At 46.5% G+C, this 25,939-nt stretch overlaps 6 protein-coding genes across 6 annotated transcripts; 2 read left to right on the top strand and 4 right to left on the bottom strand.

Moving 5' to 3' along the window:
* Window positions 1–624: 624 nt before the first annotated feature.
* Window positions 625–834, bottom strand: PtA15_17A130 (uncharacterized protein; the record flags this gene model as incomplete). The annotated part of the gene is made up of 2 exons (XM_053164214.1): window positions 625–714; window positions 772–834. 2 exons carry the CDS (start codon window positions 832–834, stop codon window positions 625–627), a joined length of 153 nt encoding a protein of 50 aa, XP_053028203.1.
* A 3,684-nt stretch (window positions 835–4,518) lies between these two features.
* Window positions 4,519–6,300, top strand: PtA15_17A129 (uncharacterized protein; the record flags this gene model as incomplete). The annotated part of the gene is made up of 7 exons (XM_053164212.1): window positions 4,519–4,882; window positions 4,991–5,020; window positions 5,095–5,130; window positions 5,267–5,287; window positions 5,377–5,790; window positions 5,871–5,909; window positions 5,996–6,300. The coding sequence occupies 7 exons, from the start codon at window positions 4,519–4,521 to the stop codon at window positions 6,298–6,300; spliced, it is 1,209 nt and encodes a 402-aa protein (XP_053028202.1).
* Window positions 6,301–9,146: 2,846 nt separating this feature from the next.
* On the bottom strand, window positions 9,147–14,637 carry PtA15_17A128 (uncharacterized protein; the record flags this gene model as incomplete). The annotated part of the gene is made up of 5 exons (XM_053164211.1): window positions 9,147–9,165; window positions 9,285–11,214; window positions 11,308–11,421; window positions 11,502–14,186; window positions 14,256–14,637. The coding sequence occupies 5 exons, from the start codon at window positions 14,635–14,637 to the stop codon at window positions 9,147–9,149; spliced, it is 5,130 nt and encodes a 1,709-aa protein (XP_053028201.1).
* A 254-nt stretch (window positions 14,638–14,891) lies between these two features.
* Window positions 14,892–17,434, top strand: PtA15_17A127 (uncharacterized protein; the record flags this gene model as incomplete). Its single annotated transcript, XM_053164210.1, has 5 exons — window positions 14,892–14,907; window positions 14,983–15,049; window positions 15,116–15,247; window positions 15,314–16,702; window positions 16,774–17,434. The coding sequence occupies 5 exons, from the start codon at window positions 14,892–14,894 to the stop codon at window positions 17,432–17,434; spliced, it is 2,265 nt and encodes a 754-aa protein (XP_053028200.1).
* Window positions 17,435–18,315: 881 nt separating this feature from the next.
* Window positions 18,316–20,048, bottom strand: PtA15_17A126 (uncharacterized protein; the record flags this gene model as incomplete). The annotated part of the gene is made up of 6 exons (XM_053164209.1): window positions 18,316–18,470; window positions 18,566–18,882; window positions 19,031–19,082; window positions 19,179–19,257; window positions 19,358–19,504; window positions 19,593–20,048. The coding sequence occupies 6 exons, from the start codon at window positions 20,046–20,048 to the stop codon at window positions 18,316–18,318; spliced, it is 1,206 nt and encodes a 401-aa protein (XP_053028199.1).
* Window positions 20,049–21,026: 978 nt separating this feature from the next.
* PtA15_17A125 (uncharacterized protein) lies at window positions 21,027–22,707 on the bottom strand (the record flags this gene model as incomplete). The annotated part of the gene is made up of 9 exons (XM_053164208.1): window positions 21,027–21,081; window positions 21,166–21,271; window positions 21,361–21,538; window positions 21,636–21,891; window positions 21,968–22,067; window positions 22,177–22,383; window positions 22,457–22,474; window positions 22,564–22,584; window positions 22,647–22,707. The coding sequence occupies 9 exons, from the start codon at window positions 22,705–22,707 to the stop codon at window positions 21,027–21,029; spliced, it is 1,002 nt and encodes a 333-aa protein (XP_053028198.1).
* Window positions 22,708–25,939: the final 3,232 nt, after the last annotated feature.

Below are 25,939 nucleotides of genomic sequence, written 5' to 3'. Positions count from 1 at the left end.
ACACGCTTGTTTTTCTGCTGCTTTGGTGCCGCAGTCAAAAAATTGCATTTCTTGAGGCCTGTAGAATCTAGGTATACTCAAGTGTCAGGAAACAAGTTGAAGTTAATTTTCAGAAATTAGTTTACCATAAAGCTGGAAGGAAAAATAAGTCATGCTGATTTTGAATGCAAATACAGGAGCAAACATGTCACTATGAAAGTTTCAATGTTGGAATCAATCTAATGATAAGTATGTTAGTGATAATATTACATGGCTTACATTCCTAAACTGATTGGTAGCGGCATACCAGAGCTGAACAAGAAGATCATGTTAGCTAACCCACTTGGGTGACTCATGATGAAATGATTGAGATGATCTACGGAATGGCTTGAGTCAATACACGCTTGCGTGTTTTTCTAAGCAAAACACCTATATCGTTGATTAATTCATCAGAATTTGGCTGATACCTCCTGTCTTGATCCTTGGCTTCTACTTCATCAAGAGTCCAACTCTATACTTGAGGACCCAGCATTAACTGAGCGTGAAGTAGAACAATGGTTGGATCTGAAATGACAACTCAAGCAGACTCCCTGATTGTACTCCCCCAAGAAAAACAAGGCTGGTCGTGAGTAATGACTGTTGTATTCAAGCTTGACCATAGGCGCTGGAGCGCGGCGGGGTTACCGCTTGTGAGCAGTTGTTTGTGGTGGTCGGTCCAAGAGGGGCAGGGCTGGCCTATGCAAGAGTGGGTTAGCCAACGCATTTGGCACTACAGGGGACTTGCTGGCAGACCCCAGAGTCGGCCTGTGCGGGTGTCTGGACAATGGTTGGGAAGGAGGAGTGGTAGTTGAACATGCGGCGCGAGGCGCTGAGGTTGACAGGGTTGTAGAAGTCGGATTCTCAGTCAAGTTGTATGTAGAGTTCTATAAGAAGAGGTCTTCATGAAGCTTCATGTCCCTCAGGCGATTCCTTGAGCTACATTTCCAGCCAGGGGTCTTCTCACCCCCGTCCGCTGTTGCACTTGTGCAGTTTGGTGGGGCGCTACTCGTGGACCCCCCTGTGCTTAAGGGCTGGGGGTCTTCCTCCCACCGGTTTTTAACCCTGCTAGACAGGGATGGGTGGTGAGCCACGGTGCATCAGCTTGCTGATGCTGGGTGGCAGAATGTGGGCTTGGGTTTTTGTTAATGTTTGGTGGCCTGTTTTTTTCTTATTGTTTTTTATTTGTAAGGGTGCCCTCTGATTTTTTCTGTCTGTTTTGGTGGAGGGGAAACCCTTGATTTTTTTTTGTGTTTGGTCATTTTGTAGGGGGAACCCTTGAATTTTTCCTTGTACAATCCTCAGAATTTAATATACTTGGATGTCAACTGGCAGCAGTTTCTTTAGTTTTTTTTTATAGTATACCGCTTTGCGTAGCTTAGCTCCTGCACCATTGCCTTTGGTAAAACCCCTTTTTGCCCCGGCATCCCCCCCTTCAGGGTTCAGCCATGAAGGGATGAGTTTTTGAACCTGTAGCACCCTCTGGCATCCACAATTTGACTTCAACATCTTTCAGGGCCTGTGGAAAGGTCACATTCCAACCCTGGGGATATTGGCATTGATATTAATCCTTAAATATTTTAGTTTATTATTTAACTGCAACCGGTGGGCTGCCCGCAGGATAATTGGTCTCAGAGGCCTGCCGGCTGCCCACAAGCTAAATGGGTTTGGGGTGGCAATTTGAGACAAGTTGACCCAGCCTGACCCCCCTGTTTATTCTGTGGCCCAAACCCACCCAATTTTTATGCCTAAATCATATGATTGGGTGAGAGAAAAAGCCAGAAGATGGAAGAAAATAGCCAAGCTTCTGATCAGGCTAATTCTGAATGTAGAGGGATTTACATAAATACAGAAGTGCAAAAGGACCTCAAAATTTGATGTATGGTGTTGCAAGTCCATCTGGGCAAATACCCAACTCCCGCTTGGCCAATTGCCACAATGCAGGCCCGTCAAAAATTGCCCAAAAAATGTGACCCCATGTTGTTTACTCAGGTTGACACATTTTTGTTTCTTAGCTGAGCATAGGCATTCTAGACCAAGGCTACTCTCTCAATGGGCCCAGTGGGCTTTGTGGGGGTCATGTGGGCCTCATGCAGGCCTGCCAAGAAAATCTCCCCATAAATGTGCCCCCATGTTTTTTACTCAGTTTGACCCATTTCATATTTTAGCTGAGGATGGGAATTCTGAGAGAATTAGGAGAACTAGAAGGTTTATTTCATTAGACAGTAGTTTGAGTCATAGTAACAATCCTAACATAAGAACATGAGAAAAATAGAAATAAATATTTACCTAGAAGCAGACTATAGGGCCGCTATCTAGGTTTGAGTGAAGAAGAAGGAATATTGCTGTTCTGCAAGGTTGCCGCTGATCTATTGATGTTGTGTATCAGCGTCAGTCTTTGACCGTCTTCTTCCCTTGTGGAGTTAGGTAAGGTTTTCTTACTTGGGCTGAGGTTGATCCTCTTTTGCCGCCTTGGCTTAGGGTTACGCTTGGTCTGGGCTGCCAACAATATCTGCTTTAACAGAATTGTTGTTTCAGTCCTCTGCCTCAGCTTCTTTTCCTAGCTTATGGAACTCGGCTGCTTACCTTTTGCGTTGCCTATTTGGCTTGAGTTCTTCCTTTGGGCTGTTTGCCTGTTTGGAGGGGAAGAGCTGTCAGCTGCTTCCTTGTCGGTTATCAGGGCGGGAACTCTATTACTCACCAGAGGTGGTAGACAAGATCCGTTCCAGTAACGACAATCGGCAAGGTTTGCTTGCTTTGTCAATCTTGCTGCTGTCGTGGTTGGTACCTGCATTCATCAAGAAGATGCTCTCAGTTTTCCCAACCCCGCGGGCAGCTTGGACTGCGGAGAAGGGTTCGCTTGGCTTACCTTCTTCCGCAGCTATTGTGGTTCGCGGTACCCTCCTCGCCTTGGGCGAGTGGGCCTGTTCCCCTTGGCATGTATTCTTACAAATCCCACACAAATAATAATTTTTCAATGGGCCCAATGGGCTTGGTTGGGGCCCATACAGGCCTCACACAGGCCCATCCAAAAAAAGTTCCCCAAAAATGTGCCCCATTGTTTTTTACTCAGTCTGACACATTTTTATTTTTTTGGCTGAGCACGCTCAGTTAGCATTTTTTTTAGTAGATGATTTTTTTCAATGATTTTCACAACCTCAAACTTTAAGTAATTTTTTGGGGGAATTCAATTATACTTGAAGTGTTGGCTGGTCTCAAGAATGATATCACGGTTCAGGACTTTCAGCCTGAAAGTGACCTTGTAGCCAACTTCCCCCTACTACCTAGGTTCACTGATTTGCATAAATAGCAGCCTTGTTCCCACCATGGAGTCCTTGCAACCATGGTCCTCAAATATTTAGCTAGGCGCATTGGCGCTCAGGCTCACTTGAAATACAAACAAACACCAAAATTACCCGCATTGGGGAATTGGGGCATCAGCCCAACATCCTTGTTTACTGTGGCATCAGCCCAGTTTCTTTGTCAGATCATCAGCTCCCCACCGGGCAGCTCTGCTGCCAACCGCGGCTTCGCTGTGGCCCAATTTCTTGGCGAGTGGAAAAAACCTGCAAGAATTCGGTAGTTGTGGTGGGGTGCCGTACATATGGCGTGCATTGATTTTAGCCGTGTGGTATATGAGCCCGAACTTAACACAAGGTCCGACTCCCAGCCTCCTGCGGGCCGTGCAGCATTTGGCTGGTCGCGAAGCGACCCCTCCCTCTCTGGTGAGACTGGGCTGCCGCCCAGACCCGCTCACCACGAGTGTTGGCTTAGTTAAGCTCGATATGAGCCACTGTACGTTGGCAGTCTGGTCTGGCTGCCCTGTTTGGTGGACGTGCTACAAGCAACTGACTAACGTCGGCTGCTTCCGTCTGGTGACGTGGGATTCGGCCGGCGGATTGCACGAGGGGGTCGAAGACGGCTTCATGAATGGCACGGGGCCTGTATCTTGGCCGTTTGTTGTTGCGGGTGAGGTCCTGTCGTGAGACGTGAGGATCAGCCCGTCCGGACGTTCTAGTGCGCCCGGGGTGTAATTATCGCCTCGTATCTCGTACTCGCGAGGACCTTGCTTGCCGTAATTGAGGGCAGGTCCGGCCTCAGGATACTTCGTCTTTCCTTCGGGTTTGGTCATGGACCTTGGCCACCTCTACTGCGCGCCGGTAACCTCCAATTAATTACAAACCAGGGCTATTGGCCCACCAGAGGTTGTTTAGTGGCCGTTAAGTTAAGCAAGCGCTAACCAACTTCTGGTTTGCCCATCGCTGCCCACTCAGGCTAGGTCTGCGACAGCGTTCCTCATCCATATATAGAGGTTAGTTGATAGGATGCGATTGTACCTCAGCTTCCGTACCTTCCCCTACCTTCATAGGCTAGTGGATGTGACAAGTCACCATAGTCATGTTTGATCGTTGAAACCAAGGTGCAATTGTTATTAGCTTCAAACAAGTGGAATTAATGTTATGAGCTTCAAACAAGGAGAACACATGATGTCTATCAGAGCTCATGGAAGTCATCCGCGGTCAGACTACTTGCTCCAACAGGCTTCCGTCTACACATCCGTCCCAACGTCACCCAATATCCGCAATCATCGCACTTTTCCTCGACACTCCTTTAGCACCGCAGATGCGATTCCCCAAGTTTCTCGCCTTATGTCTCGCCACTTTCATCTGCCGACTGACAGACCGCGCCCAAGCTATGTATGCTGCTAGCAAGACAGGCCGCGCTGTCGGTGCGACGAGCAGCTCCTCGGGGTTAGAAAGGGCTTCCTCCACAGTCGCTGCAGCGGATCAATGGATACCCCCAGCAGTAAACCCCCAGGTCGAGCAATGGGTCCAAACCTACCAAAAAAATTGTGCCGCTTTTGAAGGTGTGTTACATAACCCTACTACTATTACTTCTTCCACAAATTCTTCTTCGCATTATGATAAGTTCTTCAATGTCTTACAAAACAAGAACTGAGTCTGGTTTTTCTTAGACCAAATATCTCCAGTAAATCAACCACCAGGTATGCCTTGAGATTGTTCAACACCTCACGCCAATACCTACTGATTCTCATAGCTTCCCGCAATCTCTCTCTAGCATTGCAAACTCCAATTGGTGAAGATGTGGAGACACGTGAGTACTCGCCCATAGCTTCGGATCTGCACATGCGGTATGTGATTGAGAGCAGGAAACAATTGCTGAGATATTTCGACCACCCTGTTCTCCTCAATTTTCCTCGTCGGCACGTTTGGCTTATGTTCCCCGGTAGTCTCTGGGCACTATTGCAAAGGTAAGTGAACTCCTTCCAACATATTAGAGCTCCTAGAATTAATCTTAGTGCCCATCATGCCGAGAGCTAATGTTTTATAATTGGTTCAGTCACAATGCAGTCGGCAAAATTGAATGAATTGGCCGAACACGACTCACGCATGGTATTCATCCGTAATATTTTGGAGCGTGATGACCGTCCGGTTGAATATCAAACTCGCATAATACAATTTGAGTTTAAAAAAATTATGGAACGGCAAGATGACACAGATGCACCAATCAAGGAATGGCTTACAATTCTTGCCTATGCTCTGCGCAAACATAAAGAGCAACTTTTTAAACGTGCATTTGCCACAGTAAACTTGGCTGCGCCTGCTTTGTATGGACTCTATATCCTTCGGTTGAGGTATTCGAAACTTTATAGGCAGGATCTTCTCAACCACATTGTTGGAATGACCAAATATGTCGAAAGTATTAGCATGCGCGCACGTATTCATCAGAAATGTCTTTTAAGATGGGAACAAGGTTTGTTTCACCATTGAATTCTCCGTGGTACAGCATCACACTCACAGTACCTTTTGACTGAACTTTCTTTCCCAAATTAGAATTATATATACCAAGAACTGGATTTGGACCAGATATAGGTTTGTGGAATGAGTTATCTACAACAATCTAACACCTGAAGCCATTGATATTGACTTTCTGCTATCATTTAAATCTTCCTGCCCAGTCAATGAATCCACGTTTGCGCAAATTATCAAGAATGATGACGACCTTCGCGTAGCCATGTCCTCATCCATGCCCAAAAATTGGGGAAGCCTCTGGGGCCTCTGTCTAAAGTTTGACTCTTCATCGGCTTATAAGCGAGTGGCGACCCTGGCTATCTTCTATCATAAGTTGAAACAGTATTGGCGGGACGTACAATTCTCGGGTGGTCTGTTTGAAGACTTTGTTGGCTCCGTTGTTTTTCTGGAACACGAGTTAGGTCTCATAAAATTCATTCGCCAAACTTTCAACCTTCCTGAATTGAAATAATCTCCCATCAAGCCCATAATACCAGCTATTGACACCATGAATACCTTATTGAAAGAAATGGAGCAACTGAAATTGGATTGCTTTATCTTAATTTCTCTTGTATTTACAAAGTAATAAGAAGAAAGCAGATTATGAGAGAAGAAGCTTTACCTGAAAGCAGCACAAGGTTAAGCTGGGTTCTAGGTTAAAAGACTTCCTGGTTGCTTGTGCTTTTGCTTTGCTGAAGTAAGACGAGTCTGACGAGTCTAATGCGATGAACAGCGCATTTTTCAGATCAGTCTTTGGCTAGTCTAGTAGAGGTGGTTCTGTTTCTCTGACTCACCGGTGCAGGGACCAGTTATATGAATAACTTGGTCTTATCCTGTCTGTACGGATGAGCAGTGGCTGGATCTATATTGGCAAACAAGGTTTGCTTTGCTTTAGTGCTAGTGTTCTGCTTGCTTGATCTTGAGTTAAAGATCTGCTCACCTTGGTCGGTGCTGGCCGTAATCCTGGCTAGGAGTGAGTCTTGCGCCTGGTTCCAGATACGCTTGGCGAGGGTTCTGTTGAGAGTAAAGTTGGTCAGCATGATGTGCGTATCAACTTTATCTCTGCTCGGCTACATACCCGGAGGCTTGGTCTGATCTACCTTTTTCCTTTGCGGTAGCCGTTGCGAGTGCCGTGTCTACAAAGGACCGTGCGACTCTTGTCAGCTACACCAGGGGAGTCCTTCGACAAGGATATCTCAAGGAATCCTCTTGGATTCCCCGTAGTGCCCCTGCGCGAGGTTGGACCAGCGGCTGCTGGTCCACACGTTCACGTGCTCTCCACCAAATGGATCACGGGGGCTCCTTGTGATGATAATCCGAGGATACCAATTCCGCCCGCCGTGAAATCCACGTGGAGCATGGTACCAAGCTGGTGAAAAAAGGCCTGCCCAACAAAATGATGCAGTTGGGATTCAAACCCAATCTGCGTGGCAGGGCATACACAACAGCGTTGCTTGGCAGCTACGCTATTCCAGATTGCAGAACATTCCTTTTTTTCAAATATTTCACCCACTCAGGAAGCCGTTTGCAAGTCGATTTTCCATCAAAGTTTTTTTTTCTTCCTTTCAATTACTTATTTTCTCAAAGTTTCAACACTTCAGGACCAGCCTGAGCTAGTCCTGGTTGGAAGTGAAAAAAAAAAAAATTGTGGTGGTGGAACGGACATGAGCAACAAGCCAACGTGGTCTCCACAAGTTACAGGAGTGTGCTTTGTGGAACCAATGGGGAAAAGTGACAAACCCGTTGGTTCCACGGGGAAAATGATGTTCTGTGGAACCAACGAGCTTACCAAGCACTTACCAAGCTGATCCTCGTCGGTTCCACGGAGCAAAAGCTCCTTGTTGGATCCACAAACCTGCTCGCGAGGAAGTACCCCCAGCGTGTATAGCTTGGGTTTAGGGTTTGGCTGGACTGCTAGAGGGGCTTACCTCTTTGTGCAGCTGGGGCTTGGTTTGGGTCTGTCCATGCAAGCTCTCTGGAGGATTGCTGCAGGTGGGTCTGGTCTAACCGCGCTAGCTTCCAAGGAGGTTGCTGCGGGTCTGGGGCTATATTCTCACACTTATCACTCAGATCTTGCTCTTTTCATGATTAAACAATTGTTTACTTGCCTCTGGATCACCTGTCCCTCCAAAGTTCCAAACTCACATATAGCTTACCACTTTCCTTTTCACTTACCATAACCGTACATCTCTGGGCCCTGGCCTAGATATTTTGATAAAATGTAAATAATGTTTTTCAAGGGCTCAATCATTTAAGCTCTCAGGTTGGCCATTCTGGGAAAGCTTTGATTTTCCTAGAGGAACTTCCACCTGGAATTCCCAACTCTTGTGTATCCAACATCAAATTTGCACACATGGATTTCCATCCCTGCAAGTGTAATTGCTTACCAGTCAAGCTGTTTTGTGGCAAATATAATGCCAGTCACTGGGGAGACCAGCACTATGGTACCCACTAACCAGTGTAGGAACTAAAGGCAGAAAGCATTTGCTATGCTTGTTGTGTTATGAAAACAGCAACAAAGGCCAAGAGAAAAAATGTCTCTTTATACTGATTCAAAGATTGCTATTAATAGCAACACAAATGTTATATTGTCAAAGTCTGCTCTCATTTGAACTTGAAGTTGATAGAAGTCTTTCAAGAGGGGTTTGATCTAATTGCTACTTTGGATCAAATGAAGAGCTTTGGTGGAAAATTGTGGTCAAAAAATCTCAGATTCATAGGCTTGATTGATTGCAAAGAGCTGATCAATTTGAAGAAGAAACCAGAATTTGTTAGGTTCTGCTTCCATCTTTATTATTAAGATCATTGTACTCATCTTGAGTTTGATGATTTTTTGATCATAGTCATCAGGAGTAATGTTGTCATTTATCTCACTGCTTGATAGACAAGCAGCTTGCCAATCAGCTGTTCAAATCTAGAACCAATTAGGTCTTGGGCTCTAGTACTCTACAAGGCTCCCCTTACAAAGGCTTTGGAGTTATTCTTCTATAGCAAAGGCTTAGTTCCATTGGGGTTACTTCTCTGTCACAATGACTTTCAGCTCTCCTCTATTGAGGGCATTGGATGGGAATGAGATTCAAACACCAGGGTGTGTGTGACTTATTCAGATTTTATTTTGGAGATCCCAATCCCTATCAATGATTACACATTCATAACCTAATGCAACAGACATAAACAGATACATCCCAAAACCAAAACAAAAAAAGGAGATGACCATCTAACTAAAGGAGGTTTGAATCTATTTACATATGAAAGATTGAACAGAAAGAGTTGTAAAAATTATCTGGCAAATGAAAATACAACAGAAAAGGAAGTGAGTCATTGTGATATTAATTGGCTTTAACACGAGAAGAGTTTTGATGATGGAGAGCAGGAAGATGGTCGTTCTGATGACGCTGAGTATGATGATGATGAGAGAATTTAGAGGTGAGATTAGGAGATGAAGAAGGGACAGACACCCCATTTGAAGTTTTCTCAGACGATGATGGAGCAGTCGCAGTTTTAGTCATTGCAGGTGTAGGAGTGGACGAAGTGCAAGAGGGTTTCGAGTCGGAGAGCATCGACTTATTAGCTTTTGTTTTCTTTTTCCCTTTTGGAGATGGGTTGGGGAACTCATGATGAGGAGGAAGATCTCTGCCGGAGAGTCTATTTAGATCATGATGCTCGGAAACAGTCGGCTTGGCCGGGATCTGGTTAGCTTTCTTTTCTTTGTGAGCGGGTTTCCGGGGTGGCTTGTTAGGGCGATGATGAGCGGCCGGAGGGATCTGCTGAAGCCTCTGGCTTTCCTCCTCGAACCACTTCAGGAACTGCTCCTCCTGCCTCTTCTCCTTCAGTCGACGGTTCTCTTCTTCCTGGATCTCCGCCAACTTGGGCTTCTGTTTCCCAGGGCCATACAACGCCCAGCTCTCCTTAGCTTGAAGCTCTTGGATCGTCGAAAAGTTCGTCGTCGTCGGTCTCCCTTGGCTCGAAGTCCTCGGCGTCACTCGGCCAGTGCCGGAAGTGTTCTCGATCCCACTGCTGCTGCCAAGTAGATGAGTGTTACTATCTTCAAGTTTGTTGTCTTCGTGAGAACCAACAACCAGGTTTGATGATGGATCTAGTGGTCCAGAGGAGGTCCCAGGGATCACGAAATGTGTAGACGTAGAGACATAGTTGGTCCACGGCGTATCTTGGCCGGCCAAGGCGCGTCGGGAAGAGTTGCTAGCTCCGATTCCATTGGCAGCTCGAGTAGGAGTGATGACGGATGCGCCAACGGCGGAGGCAGGGTCGTTTGGTTCGAGATTCCTCGGCACGGCTCCCTGGACCCGTGGACCAATCGGCTGGACAGTTTTGGATGGTCCAGCGGGTGTTTGGGACGAGCTGGGCGAGCAAGAGAGAGACATATTGTTCATCAAGGCCGGCAGCCCTGGCCCGCTAGGCCCGAAAATCTTCCGATCACTGCCGCTGCTGATCGACCTCCACGCAGGCGCCTTGCTCTGGCTGTTATGAGTAGCTGCGGTCGATAATGAGTCTACTTTGGATTTAGAAGCTTCCGCTGACTGGCGCCTCTTTTCTCGTTGAGAGAGTTTCTGATTGGGCGTCAGATCAGAAGGCAATCGAGGAGGTGTGAGGGCGTCTAGGTGGGGGTGAGAGGGCCCGACCGGGGCGCGGTTTTTTCCCAAGGACATCACCGTCCGGAGATCGATAGGCGTTACTTTGTTGATCGGAGTCGCCCATACCGGACAGTCATTGGGGAAGGATGAGTGGGCTAGTTTCTGCTTGCTAGCTCCCCTGGGCGTCGAGTGGGTCGCGTTATCAAGTTCATCCATCACGAACGGTGCATCGTCATCTATGTCAATGGCTTTCGAAGGAGTTCCATCCAATCCTGGGTAGGACTCTATCGCGCTTAGATCTGGATTAGTCACTTGAATCGTTTTAACAGGTACGGATGGTGGCGAGGGGAAACCGCCGTTCGGACTGCCAGTCATTAGCTGATGAGGACCAATCTCAACCGACCCCTTCGAGATCCTTTGATTGAAAGATACCTCAACATCTGGGAGCGCTTGAGAGCTTTGATGAGTAAAGGATTTGTGCAAAGATTTCCAGTGACGTGTCGTCAAAGTAAGTTTGGATTTAGGCAGATCCAAGTCAACTAAAAACTGAGAATTCCGAGCCATCAAGTCGTCGATGATCCGTGTCGATCGAGAGACTGGGAATACATCCGCCTGGACCCGCTTCAAATACGTAGAGATTGCTGAGAGTAATTCATCGGGGATCTTGATTAATCCTTTATCTTCAAAAAGTGCTTCTAAGTTGTGAATCATGTAATTCATGCATGTTTCTTTCAGCGAATCCGCGCGATAAAAATCGGCTTCAGCCGCAATCGCAGTCACGTTCAATAGATTTACTATACGAAACAAAGGGGAAAACAATTTGTTAAGCAAATCAAAACGGCCAGGGTTTTTCATCCATGAGAAGTATTGGAGTGATCACAACATACCGCAACGTCTAAGAACCACACTACAGATATACTTCAGCTTGTCCATCATCAACTCATTCGCTACCGACATGACATCAAAGACAAAGTCGATATAATCATTCAATGAAAGGAAGTCTTGATCGAGAAAAAGGCCATGGATCCCGATTAGCATCCCGAGAAACATGAGCAATCCGAGATAACTGAGAGGACCTCACCTTTGGCCAGGAATAAATCATCGGCATCGTCGGTGTAGATGTGGCGCAAAACGACCTGCATGACCTTCTTCGACAAATGGCCCATGTCGATTCGAATCAAGTCGGTGTTTCCCGCAGCCTTGGCTCGTCTGCGACCGGTCACCCAGACATCTTGGTCGTACATCAACCGAAAGAACGGACATTGAGCGCGCATCAAGATCGAGTGACAGGCAAGGATCTCGCCATCTTGGAGTTCCAGCTCCATGTCCGGACTCAAGTTGCTGGATTGAGGATTCGGGACGAGATCGTCGCCAGGGAGAACTTGAAGGGCTTCCCCCTTGACAGTACCCTTGACGTCGGATAAGTGACTTTTCGGCAAGCCCAGCGTGGGTAAGATCGTCCGAAAGTGGTCAGAGAGGAGAGACTCAGGGGTGGCCTTGCCGAGTCGTACAAGAGAGAGCTCCAGGGCAGGAAAATTGAGACTTTTGGCAAGGCTCTTGAGGCCCTCTTTGGCTTCGTTGAGCAGATGGATGATGTCATATCTAGTTTTCCCGGGCAAACTAGTGTTTGAAAGAAACTCTTGGTGTGCATGTTCGATCTGTGGCCACACCCGGTTGTCCCAGATAGATGGAAAAGTGTCTGTGTAGATGTAATGGATGAAAAGCAACAGAGTTAAGAGTACATGGTGGTCGAAGCGTAGCGTGGGCAGTCTGATGGACCCTTCAAGATCATCCTCTTCTCCAGTATCACCCGGATGGTAACTGATGCCATCGATATGGGCGAGATTATTCAGGATTCGGTCCAAGATTGGCGATCTCGAACACAATATGAACCGATGCACCAAGATCCTTTCTCCAGTGTTGGCGGCCAAATAAATATCCCCACTGTCCAAGGTGGGGAGATGATCAGTCCAGTTCAAGGACAAGCCAAATAGCGCCGATCCGACTCGAGAATCCCAGACGAGATCCTCGCGATCATTTTCTTCTTCTTCAACGATATTCTCATCTACGTCTAAATGCACTTCGGAGCTGGGTGAAATAGTCCCAGAGCCGAAATAGCCCCTTGAGGAGGCATCGGATGACGACACCTTGGATGAGGATGTGGCTGAAGGCACTATGTGGAGTTCGGGCACTGAGCTGGCATACTTCTTGAGATGCGGAAGCATACTCGCAAGCCTTGAAGAGAGTGATATTTTCTCCTCGGGTAAGCTTTGCTGGATCTCCCTCAATTGAACATCCTTTCGGATAGCCGCATACGAGCCAGTCGGACTTGCGGCTACATGAGAAACTCGCTGGAGACATTGAACCCTCTGAAACTTGTAATTCTTCTTCGCACTTATCATGGTAGACGGTTCGGTCGAGCGACTGTCCAGGCTTTTGAGAGGCCCATTGACTGCTGATCGCCTGTAGCTAATATAAACATGCCCAGGCATCGTGGTAATGATCACATCTCCATCCAGCCCCACGCCGACTTGTTTAGCCGCATCGGTCGATTTGGTCGAACACCATATCCGTCGGGGTTTGAATGGAGGATTCGACGGGATCGTCGAGGCGCTGTATCGATGTGGACTGGAAGACATTGTAGAATAATTGATAGGGTTCTCCAACGGATTTGGATTTTCCAAGTCGACTATGTACACGTCCCCCATACTTGATACTGCGGCCAAGGTTTGATCGGAGCTATCGAGCTGGATGATTCGTGTGGTTGGGGTATGTCCTCGATGAGTGCTGGGCATGCCAGAAACTTGGATATCGGAGGGAAAACGGTCGAATGGTGAGAAGGAAACTCTGAGCGTCTGCTCAGACTTCAAAACGTACACATCACTGGAGTTTTCGCAGAGATAGACAGTCTCATAGCTTGTGCAGCTTAGTTGGATGATAGATGTTTGAGCAATGGCCACCTTCCTAGGTGTGATTTGGATCGAGGCCAAGGAGTTGTGAGGGTGAGGGTTGTGGTAGCCCAGTTGACCTCGATTGGCTCCCCAGGTGAAGAGTGAATCTGAGCTGAAGACGGCAGTATGCCAGCGGGAGGCAGCCGCTCCAATCACATCGACCTTCTTGAGCAAACCAAGTACGCGTTTCGGCTCGACTTGAATCATATTCTCGAGAGAGGCTCCTGGGGACTCGGGGCCGTATCCCAGTTGACCGAACCTGTTCATCCCAAATGTGTAAACCTGTCCTGAATTTGTGATCACCACAGTGTGGTCTTGACCTAAGGCAACAAATTTGACTTTTTGCTGAGCCAAGCCGCCTCCTTTGACGGGGGCAAAGGTGAATTGGGTCTCGGCCGAAATCGAGGCAGTCGGTCGATGATCTTGAGTATTACTCCTTGAGTTTGTCGGCAATCCTAGCCTTCCGCCAGATCCGAATCCACATACTCGTAGCTCGCCTTCTGAGGTGATGAGGGCGGTATGGAGTCGACCGATGGCGACAAAGTCTATAGGATTGGATATGAATTGGTTTGCTGGAGCTGGACGGGCAGCTGGAGGAGGGTGTTGACTATGAGAAGAGCTACTAGACCGTTTGAGGTGAATTCGTTCGGGATGATGCCTATCTCCATCGTCGTGAATGCCAAGGACAAAGTTTCGGTTGGAACCCCAAGTAAAAAGATCTGTGTGGTGATCCTTGGGTTCGATTGATAGTTTTGAGTCCATCAAGTTTATGGGGCCACCAATTGTCGTGTGGTACAGGTCAAATGCTGATAAGCCTGTAGTTGGAAAGGAAAGATAGTCAGACAGGGATGACTATACAGGATGAGTTTAGCTCCAAAGCTGACCTTCATTATCCTTGGTATTCAGATCACATTCTAGCTGGTCTATTAGCACTTTTGCAAATCTTAGATTGCCATGATAGAGTGCCCGATGGAGAGGCGTCCAACCGGATTCGAGGTCTGGAATGTTGAGCTGGAGGAAATGGTTTTGAGCGAGGAGTTGGAGCCATTCTATTGATGCTGATTCGGCTCTTGAGGCAGCAAGCTTATGGAGGAGCGTCCGGCCTGATTGGTCTCTTCTGTTGAGCGTCGTGCTGATCAGCGAGGCTTTCTTGGTGCTTTCGATCGTATTCAGGAATTTTCGCAGACAGTTGATGTCCCCGGACTGGTAGACATCGTGAATGTTGATATCCAAGACGAGCTGGTTGTGCGATTGGTTTGGTTTCATATAAACAAGTGTCCGCTCGATGGATGTGTCGTGTATGTATGTATCGATGGATGTGGTCTGATGTGGTGGTATGGGTTGGAAAGTGGTTGACCAGATGGTCTGCTCCTGATCGGATTCGGAGTACATATGTGCGCATATACCCAGGGCAGAAACTGGTCAAATCCGGGCAGAATCACGCAACATATCCCAGACAAAAGCCAAGGGAGGACACCGCACCAGACCAAGAACCACAAGAGCATCGTCATCCACAAACCATGGCCAACGTGGATCGTGAGTCGATCGACATATTTTTACATACTTGGCTCTATTGCACTCAGTGTACTGACATGGTTTTACTAATTGCAGTGCTGTGCATCGTCAATGAAGAACGCAAAAAGTTCGGTCTCAGGGACTCAGACTTCCATCGATACAGGTCAGTCAGCAACCGACAGGGTGGGGATTCCAATCGAATGCTGATAGGATATACATGAATTGTCAGGATCCATTGTACTCACAAGCTGAAGACGCTCAGAAAATCAACTGGCTTGCAACAATCTTATAACCCGAAGACCAAACAGTTTATCAAACGCTCAGCAGAAAGTCTCGACGGCACCAATGAGCATAATCTCAAGTAAGTTAAACCATCTGGGGAAGAAAAAAATATTATTCTAACCGGTCCTACTTCGATCCGTTTCAGACATTTTTTGATCAATCTATTCCAAGTCGAACACGCCTGGGCATCCTCAAGAGAATTAAAAGAGGAGGTACAATCGATCCTGAAAAAGCACGCCCAGCAGAAGACAGATCAGGCGACTAGAACCGGCGCCAGCAGGGTCCGACATCATGCCAATAATCGGCTGACCAAAGCTATCCAGCACTCCGATCGATTCCTCGACTTGTGCCATTCCTCGAATTCCTTCTCGATCAGAACTCTAGCCCAGGTGCACGTGCACAGACTCTACATGAGAGGACTGCTCGAATTCGAGCTCGCCCGATGGGACACCGCTCTCGACCACTTTGCACTCTCCTGCGTAATCCTCAAAGCCTTGGCCAGTTCGACCGACCAAACCGACCACAAGAAACGGGCCATCTTCGACGAGTCCAGCGATGAGTTGGCCCCCATGATCCGCTATTGCGCCTACAAATCCGGCGCAAATGCTCTCGAGATCGAATCCTTCAGTGAGCAAAGACTCGAAAAAAATCCGGTCGGTGATAAGCTGGCCGGAAAGGATTGGCCGGAAATCGAAAGCTTGGTCAAATCCTCTCGAAAAATCGTCCAACAGACAATCGAATTAAAGTGGCTTGATCAACTGATCCCGATCCGCAATCCAGAACTGGTCGACCTGATCACCAGTGTCCAAACGGCCGATCGAGTCCTACTCTCCAACCTCAAATCATCTCCTCTTGAACCCACCTCACCCGATCAATCCCAGGCCGAGGAGCATCTCAGCAGGAAGCAGAAGCGACAGAGATTCTTACAAGCCAAGAATCCGAAGATGAGCCAGAAAAATCCGATCAGTCCGACGGCCGCATTTGACCAAGCATTATCGACATACGTCAATGTCGAGACCGCCTTACAGGCTCTCATCGAGTCCAACAATCGCGCACTAGAATTGAACTCGACTATCCAACGATTTGACCAACAATCGGCGGTCCTTGCGACAATCCACAGCATCGTCGGTTTCCGTTTGCTTTCGACCAGAGTCAATCGGGATCTCGAACTGGTTCACAAACTTGAACAGAAGTGGCGCAAAGTGGAGACCAAAGTCGACAATCGCATCAACGGAAATCCGAAGAACTATCATCAGATCAATCGCCTGGTCTTGGCTAAGCACCGACAACCGACTTCGAAAACTGTCTCCAACTTCAACCATCAACGGCCATCTTCTAAATACACTTATGAAACCGATCTCATCAAGTCCCTGCTCATCCAACGTCGCCAAGCTAAGATCTTCCCTTCATTACTTAAATTATTCGATGATATCCTCTTCAACCTCGAGCGAATTAAACAGCTAAAGCTGATCGAAGACGATCATGAACTGGGTTTGAAAATCGAATCTAAAATTTCGTTTTTCAAAGCTTACAGGTAACCATTCTTGCTTGCTTTCTTTTGTTGGGGTCCAGGAACTGATGTAGCGCTCCTTTTCTTTTCTCTAGGAGTTTGATACAATCAAAGTCATGGCTAATAGTAGAAAAGTTTCTAGAGAGTTACGTGTTACAACAAAAGTCGAATTTCTATCTCCGACAGACCAAGATGAACCTAGAAGAGATGAACTCGGAAGAAGAAGCTCTAGACGGAGAAAACGCGTTGTCGAAGCGAGAGATCAGCGATTTAAACGCGGAGTTCTTCAGGTTTGAACGCGTTCTTTTGGAGGCGGTAAGCGATGAAGTGCAAGAACATATGAGGCAAGAGATCGCAAACAAATGGTGGAAGAGTACGAATGGGAAAGAGGAGCCGCAGGTTGTTGAAGGAGGGGCGGAGGGTCTAAGCCGAGTGAAGCTGGAGAAGCTTTCGTTAAACGATGTCGCCGAGGGAGCGTCAGGAAAGCCAGCCGCACAAGTCTTCGATCTCGCGTTCAACTACGCCACCCAATTCGAGTGGGATCAGCTCGACCCCAACCCCCACTCCCCGCACGCTTCCAAGACTCAAACGGCCTCTAAACCAGGCCCTCAATCTTCTTCCGGCACCTACATTACCACAGCAGCCGCTCCTCAAGATCCTCCGGCACATATTTCTCCTCCTCAGGACCAGGAACCCGGCGCGCCGGCCCCTGCCAAAAAATCTGGCGGGCTGTGGAGCTTCTTTTCTCGTAGTTAGACACACACTCCCCACTTCTCTACAATCAAGAAAAAGCAACAATGAAAATTTCTTCATTTCTCATCCCTTGCCAAAACAAAACCCCAGTACCCGTTTTCTTTTTGTTGTATGTAATGACTTTCTCTCTGCTAGACAAAAAAAGTGCTTCGAAGTATCCAGTGCGCGAATAGTATACATATCTGATATATTGTTAAAGCAGTCGATCCATTTATTTCATGTCTGATACCGTATAACCTCTCAATCAATTACACACAGATATGAATAGTGACAGACCAACAAGTCACTGTCCATATCGCCATCAAGCAATCAAGAATCGTGCGAAGTGTTGTTGAGTGGGTTCTTTTGGTTAGACCCGCCAAGACTAATCGATGCGCGCAAAGATTGTCTGGTTGCTTCCCTGATGGCAGCGCTCTCCGAGAGATTTAGTCACGGACGATGATTGGTGCAGATGGCCGGCTCGTGTATTGAGCTGACCAGACTTCAGAACACGCTTTTGGAGAGAGAAAGAATCCCGAGTCCTTGACGCTCTATCAAGAGAGAGGAGGTAGGGATGCTTAGGGCTCTTTGACTGTTGTCTTGATCACCGCTTACTGGGTCAAGCTCATCTATATGTATGCAGTGGACCCGAGAAATATTCAATAGTTGTGGATGGGTTGAGCCTTGAGGGACGGGTATGTGTCATTTGCCTAGTCTCCACAAGCGGAATCGGTGCTTGTTGGACTATCAATTTTCCACCCATCCTAGGACAAATACCTCGACGATTTTCTGTATTTTCGAAAGTAGAGTCTGTTTGAGACTCGCAGAGATCACGAGTGAAAAGGGGATGAGGTGAGATTTCTTGTATACGGGCACGTTTTTAATCCAAAGAATAATGCGGGGGGTTAACTAAGGTTAGGATCGGAAGAAGAAGCAATCTTTTCACGCCAAGGAATGACGGGTGGGTGACGATGGGTGAGGGGTAATGGTGTATGGGACGGTAATTTGACCCGGTTTGCGTATGGCTTAGGCTCTTTCCCGTATCGAGGTTCGTGGATTTCTGCAGGGCACCAAACAAGAACAGTTTAATATCTCCACAGACAAAGAACTTTGACATGGAGACAAAGTGGTAGGATGAGTGAGGAAAAGACGTACGTAATTCGTCCCTATAGATCGAGCTGATCGCCTCAGCATCTCGAGCATGCCATTGACTAATCCAAGCCATCACGCCGGCCGGTTTCAGGTCAAGTTGGCGACTGAATCGGCGTAATGAGAACCCAGCACGGTTGAGTAGCTCCGGATCGGCACTCAAATTGATCGGGCCGGCTTGCTCAAACATCATGATCGTGTACCGGTGGCTCCCGGAGCCTTGCGCCGGATGTGGCCCCACATACTCCACCTCTTCTTCTGCTCCTTTCTCCGTTGTTAGGTCTATCTCGCCATTGGTTGTTGCCGAAATCGAAACATTCGCTCTGTCATTGTTCCCCGTTTGATTTTTTTTTGTTATTTTGGATTCAGGTTTTTTGTGGGATAGTGGTTGTCGGCAGTATTTCATCAGACATCTCCCCAATAATCATTGTCAATACATTTTGTTTCGGTGTTCGAGAAACTATATCTTACCTGACCCAATGAAGGAAAGTAGTGAACGATCGATTTCGAGGGTCGGGAACATCTACACGTGTACAAAAGATAAGATTCAGTGTCCTTTCCTGCTAGTGGCAATAAGAATCAACGAAGTTTTGAAAAAAAAGAGGTAAAGGAGTCTGACCGGGATCGACCATAACGAGCGTGTATAGTTTTGGCTCGGGATGGAAGACTTGGGCTTGGATGACTGGTGGCTTCGTGGACTGAACAAATTAACAACAGGAAAAAAATAGATAGTTGTTGAATTGTTAAACAAGCTTTATCGTTATCAATGTTCGAAGAGGTAGTGGAGACTTGGCTTACTTTTGAGCTTGGAACAAAGTTGCCGATGTTGATCAATCGGTTAGTGTTTGATAGATAGTTGTCTTGGAACTTAATTTTCAGGTTGACGGTCGGATCGATCGACGGAAACAAATCGGGAAAGATCCTTAGTCGATGGATTGTTTCCATCTTCACAAAGAGAGGAAGAAGGTAAAAAAATCAAGCTCAATTATATGTAATCAATAGTCTTCGATGAGTGTGATGGAAAAATCCTCACGAGACGACCGAGTTGACCTTCTTTCCTCCATCGTTGTTGTTCTAAAAATCGGTATATCGGCTTTGACATATCTACCCCAACGCCAAGGTTGTGGTTCTTCCGAACTTGCACATCATTAATTTCGCTCAATATTTCAAGCCGTTCGATATCTTGTTGTGATTGAGGTGAGTTTTGAGAAGTTTGGAGTTCTCTTATCTTATGCTGGAGTCGTTCGGCGTCTTGCTGAAGATATTTCATGGATTCCAGGAATGCTTTTTGGACCGAAGGGCTAGTAGAAGGTTGATTCTTCGATCCATGTCCAACGACGGTATGGTCATGTGGTTTATTCTCGTCAGTCGTCGCTCTTGCTGTTGATAAATTGTTTTGAGGTTGCTTGCTTAATCTGTGGAGGGTGGTCGATTGGGTTTGTGAGACCGGGACAATCGATCTAGTCAGTCGCGATGATCGATTGATCATTTTGGTCGTTGGTATCAACTCTTGTTTTTTTTTACCGTCCTAAAGTGAGGAATAATGTCAGGATAGATGAAACTTGACAAGGGCGAAGAACTCACGCCGTTCCTGTATCCGTTCCTCGAGGAAGATATATCGAGAAGACACAACCGGCACAATGGGAAATTCAGTGAGAAAAATCACGCGGGCTCATAGCTTCATTTCCACTTCACCAAACCACATGCTGGAATCCACCACTCCTGACCAATGAACTCCAAATCACTGTCTAAAAATGTCTAGAAGTTTCTAGTGGAGCTTGATTATCGTCCAATCTATCCCTTCAAATTTCAGTGAAGGATGAAAACGAAGCCAGGCTCCTTACAAACAGGGATCACAGTTTTCCCAAGGCTTTCAATCAAGAGAGGAATGTGAATGTATCACATGCATGTCTTTTGCAGTGAGCTAATCTCTTGGTCAACAAACAAATGAGGACCTCGAAACAGTACCTAAGAAAATGCTGATAAAAGATTGGGCCGTGAGCAGAGTGCCCAGCGAATTCGACACATGATTTCTGATCATCATGAAGTGGCCTGCCGTAGACAATGCTATTGGGACAGATTGCGCACGGAATCAACCGTTGCAAACAGATTGTGTCTCGGAAACAGTATGGTTGAGCCAGACAGCTCATCCATGGTGTAGGAAGACTTCTCACGGACCTCTGAAACAAAAAATGTCTCATTCACACCCTCTAGACAGTTTAACGAGGGAGAAATATGAAAGGACCAGGCATAGATGAAGAGATGGGTGGATGTGAAAATGAATCATTCCTTCAAGCAAAAGAAAAAATATCTCACTGTCTCTCCACCATAAAAAAGGCGAGAACGGAATAATAATAAAAACGGAGCAAAAAAGTGATTTTTTTATGTGGTGCGAGTGTGTATTGACATGTTTGTATCTTTATTCTAGTGTTGAGAATTTTCTGATGTTGCTGAAGTTGGTTATGGGTTACAAGAGTTGTGATGATGGGGGCTTGTAGGGGTCAATTAACATCTTCGAAAAACTTGATACATTGACAGCAAAGAGAAGACAATATCAGTCATATCAATCAAGATCAAGAGACGCTTCCAGTAAAAAAAATACTAACCTTTTGATTTTTTCCCCACCCCTCACCTCTTCAGTTAGTAAGGGCATCTTGACAACATGGAATTCTTCGATATAGAGGTCGTTGATTTCTGCTAAATATTTTCTTTCTGTATACGCATGGATAATTGGAAGAAATGGAGGTAGCCTGAGTGAGTTTTAGCGGTTGAACGAGTGTCAAAAAAGCATGTGCACGAACGCATTTTGTATCGGGTGTTACATTGATCGCAGTCGCTGTTGGCTTTAGGGAATAGGAGTTGGTTGACAACAATGCAGTGAGTGTCGATCCCGTATTGGCTCAGCTCTTGGATCAACCTTTCGGTCTCGTAAAGTGACAAAAATTCAGATATGCAGACGCAAATGAACGTCGTCAGGTCCTGAATACATATGAGCAACGAGGGACATATCAAATGTTAATTACTCCCAGAGTTTCAACCAGCGAGAAGTATGGGGATAGACGATATAAGTACGCACAGGGTTCTTGAACTGGTTGTTAACTTCAGTGATAACGGATTTCATGTCTTCCAGCTTCCCGAACATGTCTTCAGTATTTGTATTGACACCCATCATCGAGCCAAATTGTTGCATCATCGGCCCGAATCGACCGCCCAGCATGGATAGCTTCCCAAGGGCCTTTTCAAGTACGGCCGGGAAGGACAAGAAGCGCAGGGTGTGGCCTGTAGGTGCTGTGTCGAATACGATCACGGAGTACTTCATTGATTTCACGTGTCTAATGTTTCGAAAAAAAAAAAAGATCAATATCATATTTTTGTGCAAAGAGGATAATCAATTGTCATCTGACTAACTTCATAATTTCGGCAAATCCCATAGCCTCGTCCACTCCAGGAATAGCGAATGCCAGGTCTTGCATCATGCCACCCATTCCGCCTCCGCCCTGCGACTCAGCTATCCGATGCAAAAACAATCAGGTATCGATTGGAATGCAATTTTTCAATGTCAGACTGGCTTGTGTAATCTCAAGGTAGAGAACTTGGAAAGAGGGAATCATTTTCACACTGTTCGACCATCTCTTGCAAGCTAGAATTCGGATCGATTTCCATCGCGTATAGGTTCTCAAATCCGTTGACCAGTGTCGCATCTTTGCCGAATTTTTGACAGAACGCATCCGATAAATTGTGTGCTGGATCGGTCGAGATCAACAGAACCGATTCTCGACAGGAGGCTAGTTGGACTGCTAAAGAGCACGACGTTGTTGTTTTACCTACAGGGTGTTATTTTGAGGTTACTCAGCATCCTTTTCTCGTAGTGACTCGAGGTGAAATTGGGTGACTAACCTACACCTCCCTTCCCACCTTTCTCATTGAAATTTGATGGAATTGAAGGCAATGATTGAGTGAATTTTTAGAGGCACTTTTCAGCTAGGCAATAATTAAAAGCTTACCACAAAATATCCATTTCAAGGCTGATGGATATCAAGGCAGTCAGTAGAGGGTTTTGATTTGGTTGGGGGTATCTTGTGCTTACATTTCTGATCGAGAATGTTTTGAAGAGAGGGTTCGTTAACAGAGACTTCTTCGTCTGACATGATGGATGATTTGCTTAGGCTTTGAGTTACTGTAATGTGCTTGTCTGCTGCAATTGTGGTGGCTTTGCCGAGCTATGTACGAGTGACACGTCGATTGAGAGAGCAAAACTTCCTGTTTTGAATGCCTCAAACACCCCGGGGTTTCAAAGCTGGCAGATCCCCGAACTTAGCTCAAGACTTCGGGCCCCCGGGGGGTAGGCTGAACACTGATTGGTTGTGTTTTGCACCAAACTTAACACACAAGTCCCTTTCCTTCCGAGGAGGCGCGAACTAACTTAGCTAATTCCCTCCTCGGGGAGGTACTTATGACCCTGCGGCAGTAGAGAATTAGGCATTTTGTCTGCCAAATGAGTTTCTGAACCTTTTTTGCTCTAATTTACATTTCTGGGATGGCTTAAGCTGTCCCCTTCTTTCTACTATTTTTTCCCATCTTCAACTCCTCTGGTTGAGCTGCAATCATAGTTGTAACATTATCAATTTCAGATTCTGTACAGTGCAAAATGTGGAATGCACAATGAAGTGGACACTTGTCAGTTACAAACAAGGACTTCATGGGCCACCCAAGGCCCCAAAAAATTTGTAAAATATGTACAAAGGAACTCCATGATGTTGTGCACATTTTGCTCCCCCAAAAATTTATGACCTGTGTGAGCCCGCCCCCACAAGGACAATCACGGGAATGTCACAGATCCAGTCCCGGCAGGACCCTTAGACCTTGACCGCCCGCACCCTCCTAGCTCAGTAGGGAAGTACTAACCACTTCCCCTGAGCTAGGTGAGCCTTCAGCCATTTCTCTGCTATATCATTGTTCTTTCATTCTCATCTCCAGTTGTACATAGTTGGGAAGTACTAACCACTTCCCCTGAGCTAGCAATTCAGAAAGTGGTTCTAGAATCCCTCCAAGGCAGACCTGCCTTGCCCCAGCCCCATCCCCGTCCAGTCCTTGAACCCAGACCCAGAAAGACCCCCCAGACCCAGACCAGTGAAGAGGACCTTGACAGCCTCTTACAACCTGGTGACAAATGGCACTATAGGAAAGGATTGAAAAACATCATTTTTCTAATTTTCTACTGCCACGGGGTTGACATAGCGCATAAATCTCTCCTTTGGAGGGTCCCTGCAGGATCCCCCCCCCACCCCCCCCCCCCTCAAATAGAGGGACTTAGTTAAGTTAGAGGCGCAAAGCACCTCCAAAGGAGGGACTTGAATATAATGTCCCAATTCCCGCGTGAGGGCAACCAGCCATTTGGCTGGGAAGGTCATTACAACCTCAAAATCCCCCACAACCACCCAGATTCCTGTCACGCCTCCTAGACCATTGAAAAGCCGGCCTTTTTTGGTATGTGTACGGCACTCAAAAGTCCACATACCCATGGCAGTTGGCAACTAGGGGGATGGATAAGTATTACATCTTGGAACAATCTGCTGTGGTGATCCAGATCTGTTGCGCGCAACAAAACTGCCAAAACCTGAACTCACAGCCTGAAATACTTGCATATGATAGAATATTATTAGAGAAATCAAATTTAACCCTAGTCACTCACTTCAACTACCCAGCTAGCTCTTTTAGTTTAGAAGTTATTTACAATTATAGGTTTAGTACAGGCCATACCTAGGTAGAAATTCATACAAATAATAAAAGGCATGTATATATATAAGAGCATAGTTAGATTTACTAGTTAGGCAGGCCTCCACTATTAGCTACAGATCACCTCACGCAACCTGCACATTGGAAACTGCAGCAACTAGGCCTCCACTCAACAACTCAACAGATTTGCACAGACCTTACATTGATGCATGCGGTCAGAAAGCCTCCATTTTGGCAGTGCAACAAACCTAGGCGGCCCTTGCCTTAAAAGGTACAAAGCACACATTGTCATGTGGAACATTCAGTTCAAGTTATGCACCCCTTGCAGAAGGCAGTGCAATCCACAGGGTCACCACCAGCAGAAATGCCTTGAGTGCAGCCCTCACCAGCAAAAATGACTCAGAAAAAGGCCCTTCTCCCATCATTTTGCCATCATCACCCAGGCACCCCAGCTCAGTGGTCAACAGTCATCATTTCGCCATCATCACGGAGACACAGTCATCAGACATCAACATAGAAATATTATATCACACTCCATCACTTCACTCTGCTAAAACCATAAAACCCCAAAAAAACATATTCTCAATTGATTATATTCTTTGCCCAGCTTGCCATATAGAGGTTGTATAAGCATCTTATACTTGATAAAAACTGATCTAGGTCTGATAGAGACTACTACATACAAGTTTTCTCTGTCATAAAGTCATGCCACAACAATAGATAAATTTGTTGTCAGAATTCTGTGTAGTATAATAGAGGGCAGGTCTTTTAAACCACCCGTAACAGTAGTATTACTTAGCTGGAATATCATATTTTTATTTCCCCCTCAGAGGACTGCCAACCCATCTCAAAGGAGTTCTCACATCACTAACAATCAAGCCAATCCAACCACTCCCGGAGACAAGACAGCAATCATAAACCAGAGAATTCCCGGCGGCTGGCAGAAAGCAAGGCCAGCAACACCTCAAAACCGGTTCTACCCAGATCTACCACAACTTCCGCCATCCGGGAAGCCAGATACAGAACCAATCTTCACTGAAAAACACTTTGTCCCGCTACCCCAATCCACTTTTTGTGCACCTCTTTTTCCCTCTCCTCCCTTTCTCCCACCATTTTTTCTTCCAACAAGAACCAATCCTTTTCAAATATCACTATTCCCCCTTCTCTACCCTCTCCTAACCATCCGCCTCCCCCTTCTTTTCACCAACCATCCCCTACATCAACTCTGCTATTACCTGCCAACCCGTTGAATATCTTGGACAGAAAACCCTCACCCACATTCTCTGAATTGCCCATCAACAACCACAGTCCTTCTCAACTGCACATATCACATCCGCCACCCTCTCACGCCCCAATGCCCCTCCCACCAACAATCATGGAATGGCCACCACATCTCACTGCGGCTCAACGTGCAGCAGATCTGGCGGAGGCCAAAGCCCAACTTGAGGAGTCCAAGATTGTTGGACAAGCGATTCATGCGGCTACAACAAAAGTTCCCAACAAGGCTGTCCTCTCTCCTAAGGCTTGAATTTTCCGGTTTAAAATTGAGAACTCGCTGAGAAAGGTGGTATCCACCTCAACAAAAAAAAATTTCTTTGTTACAAAGAACACCAACTCAGTCCTCAAAAAAATTGGTTGCACAAT

This window comes from Puccinia triticina, chromosome 17A (assembly GCF_026914185.1).
Source record: "Puccinia triticina chromosome 17A, complete sequence".
Taxonomy (NCBI): Eukaryota; Fungi; Basidiomycota; class Pucciniomycetes; order Pucciniales; family Pucciniaceae; genus Puccinia; species Puccinia triticina.
The sequence above is the reverse complement of the archived record's forward strand: the minus strand, read 5'-3'. Positions and strand labels throughout refer to the sequence as shown.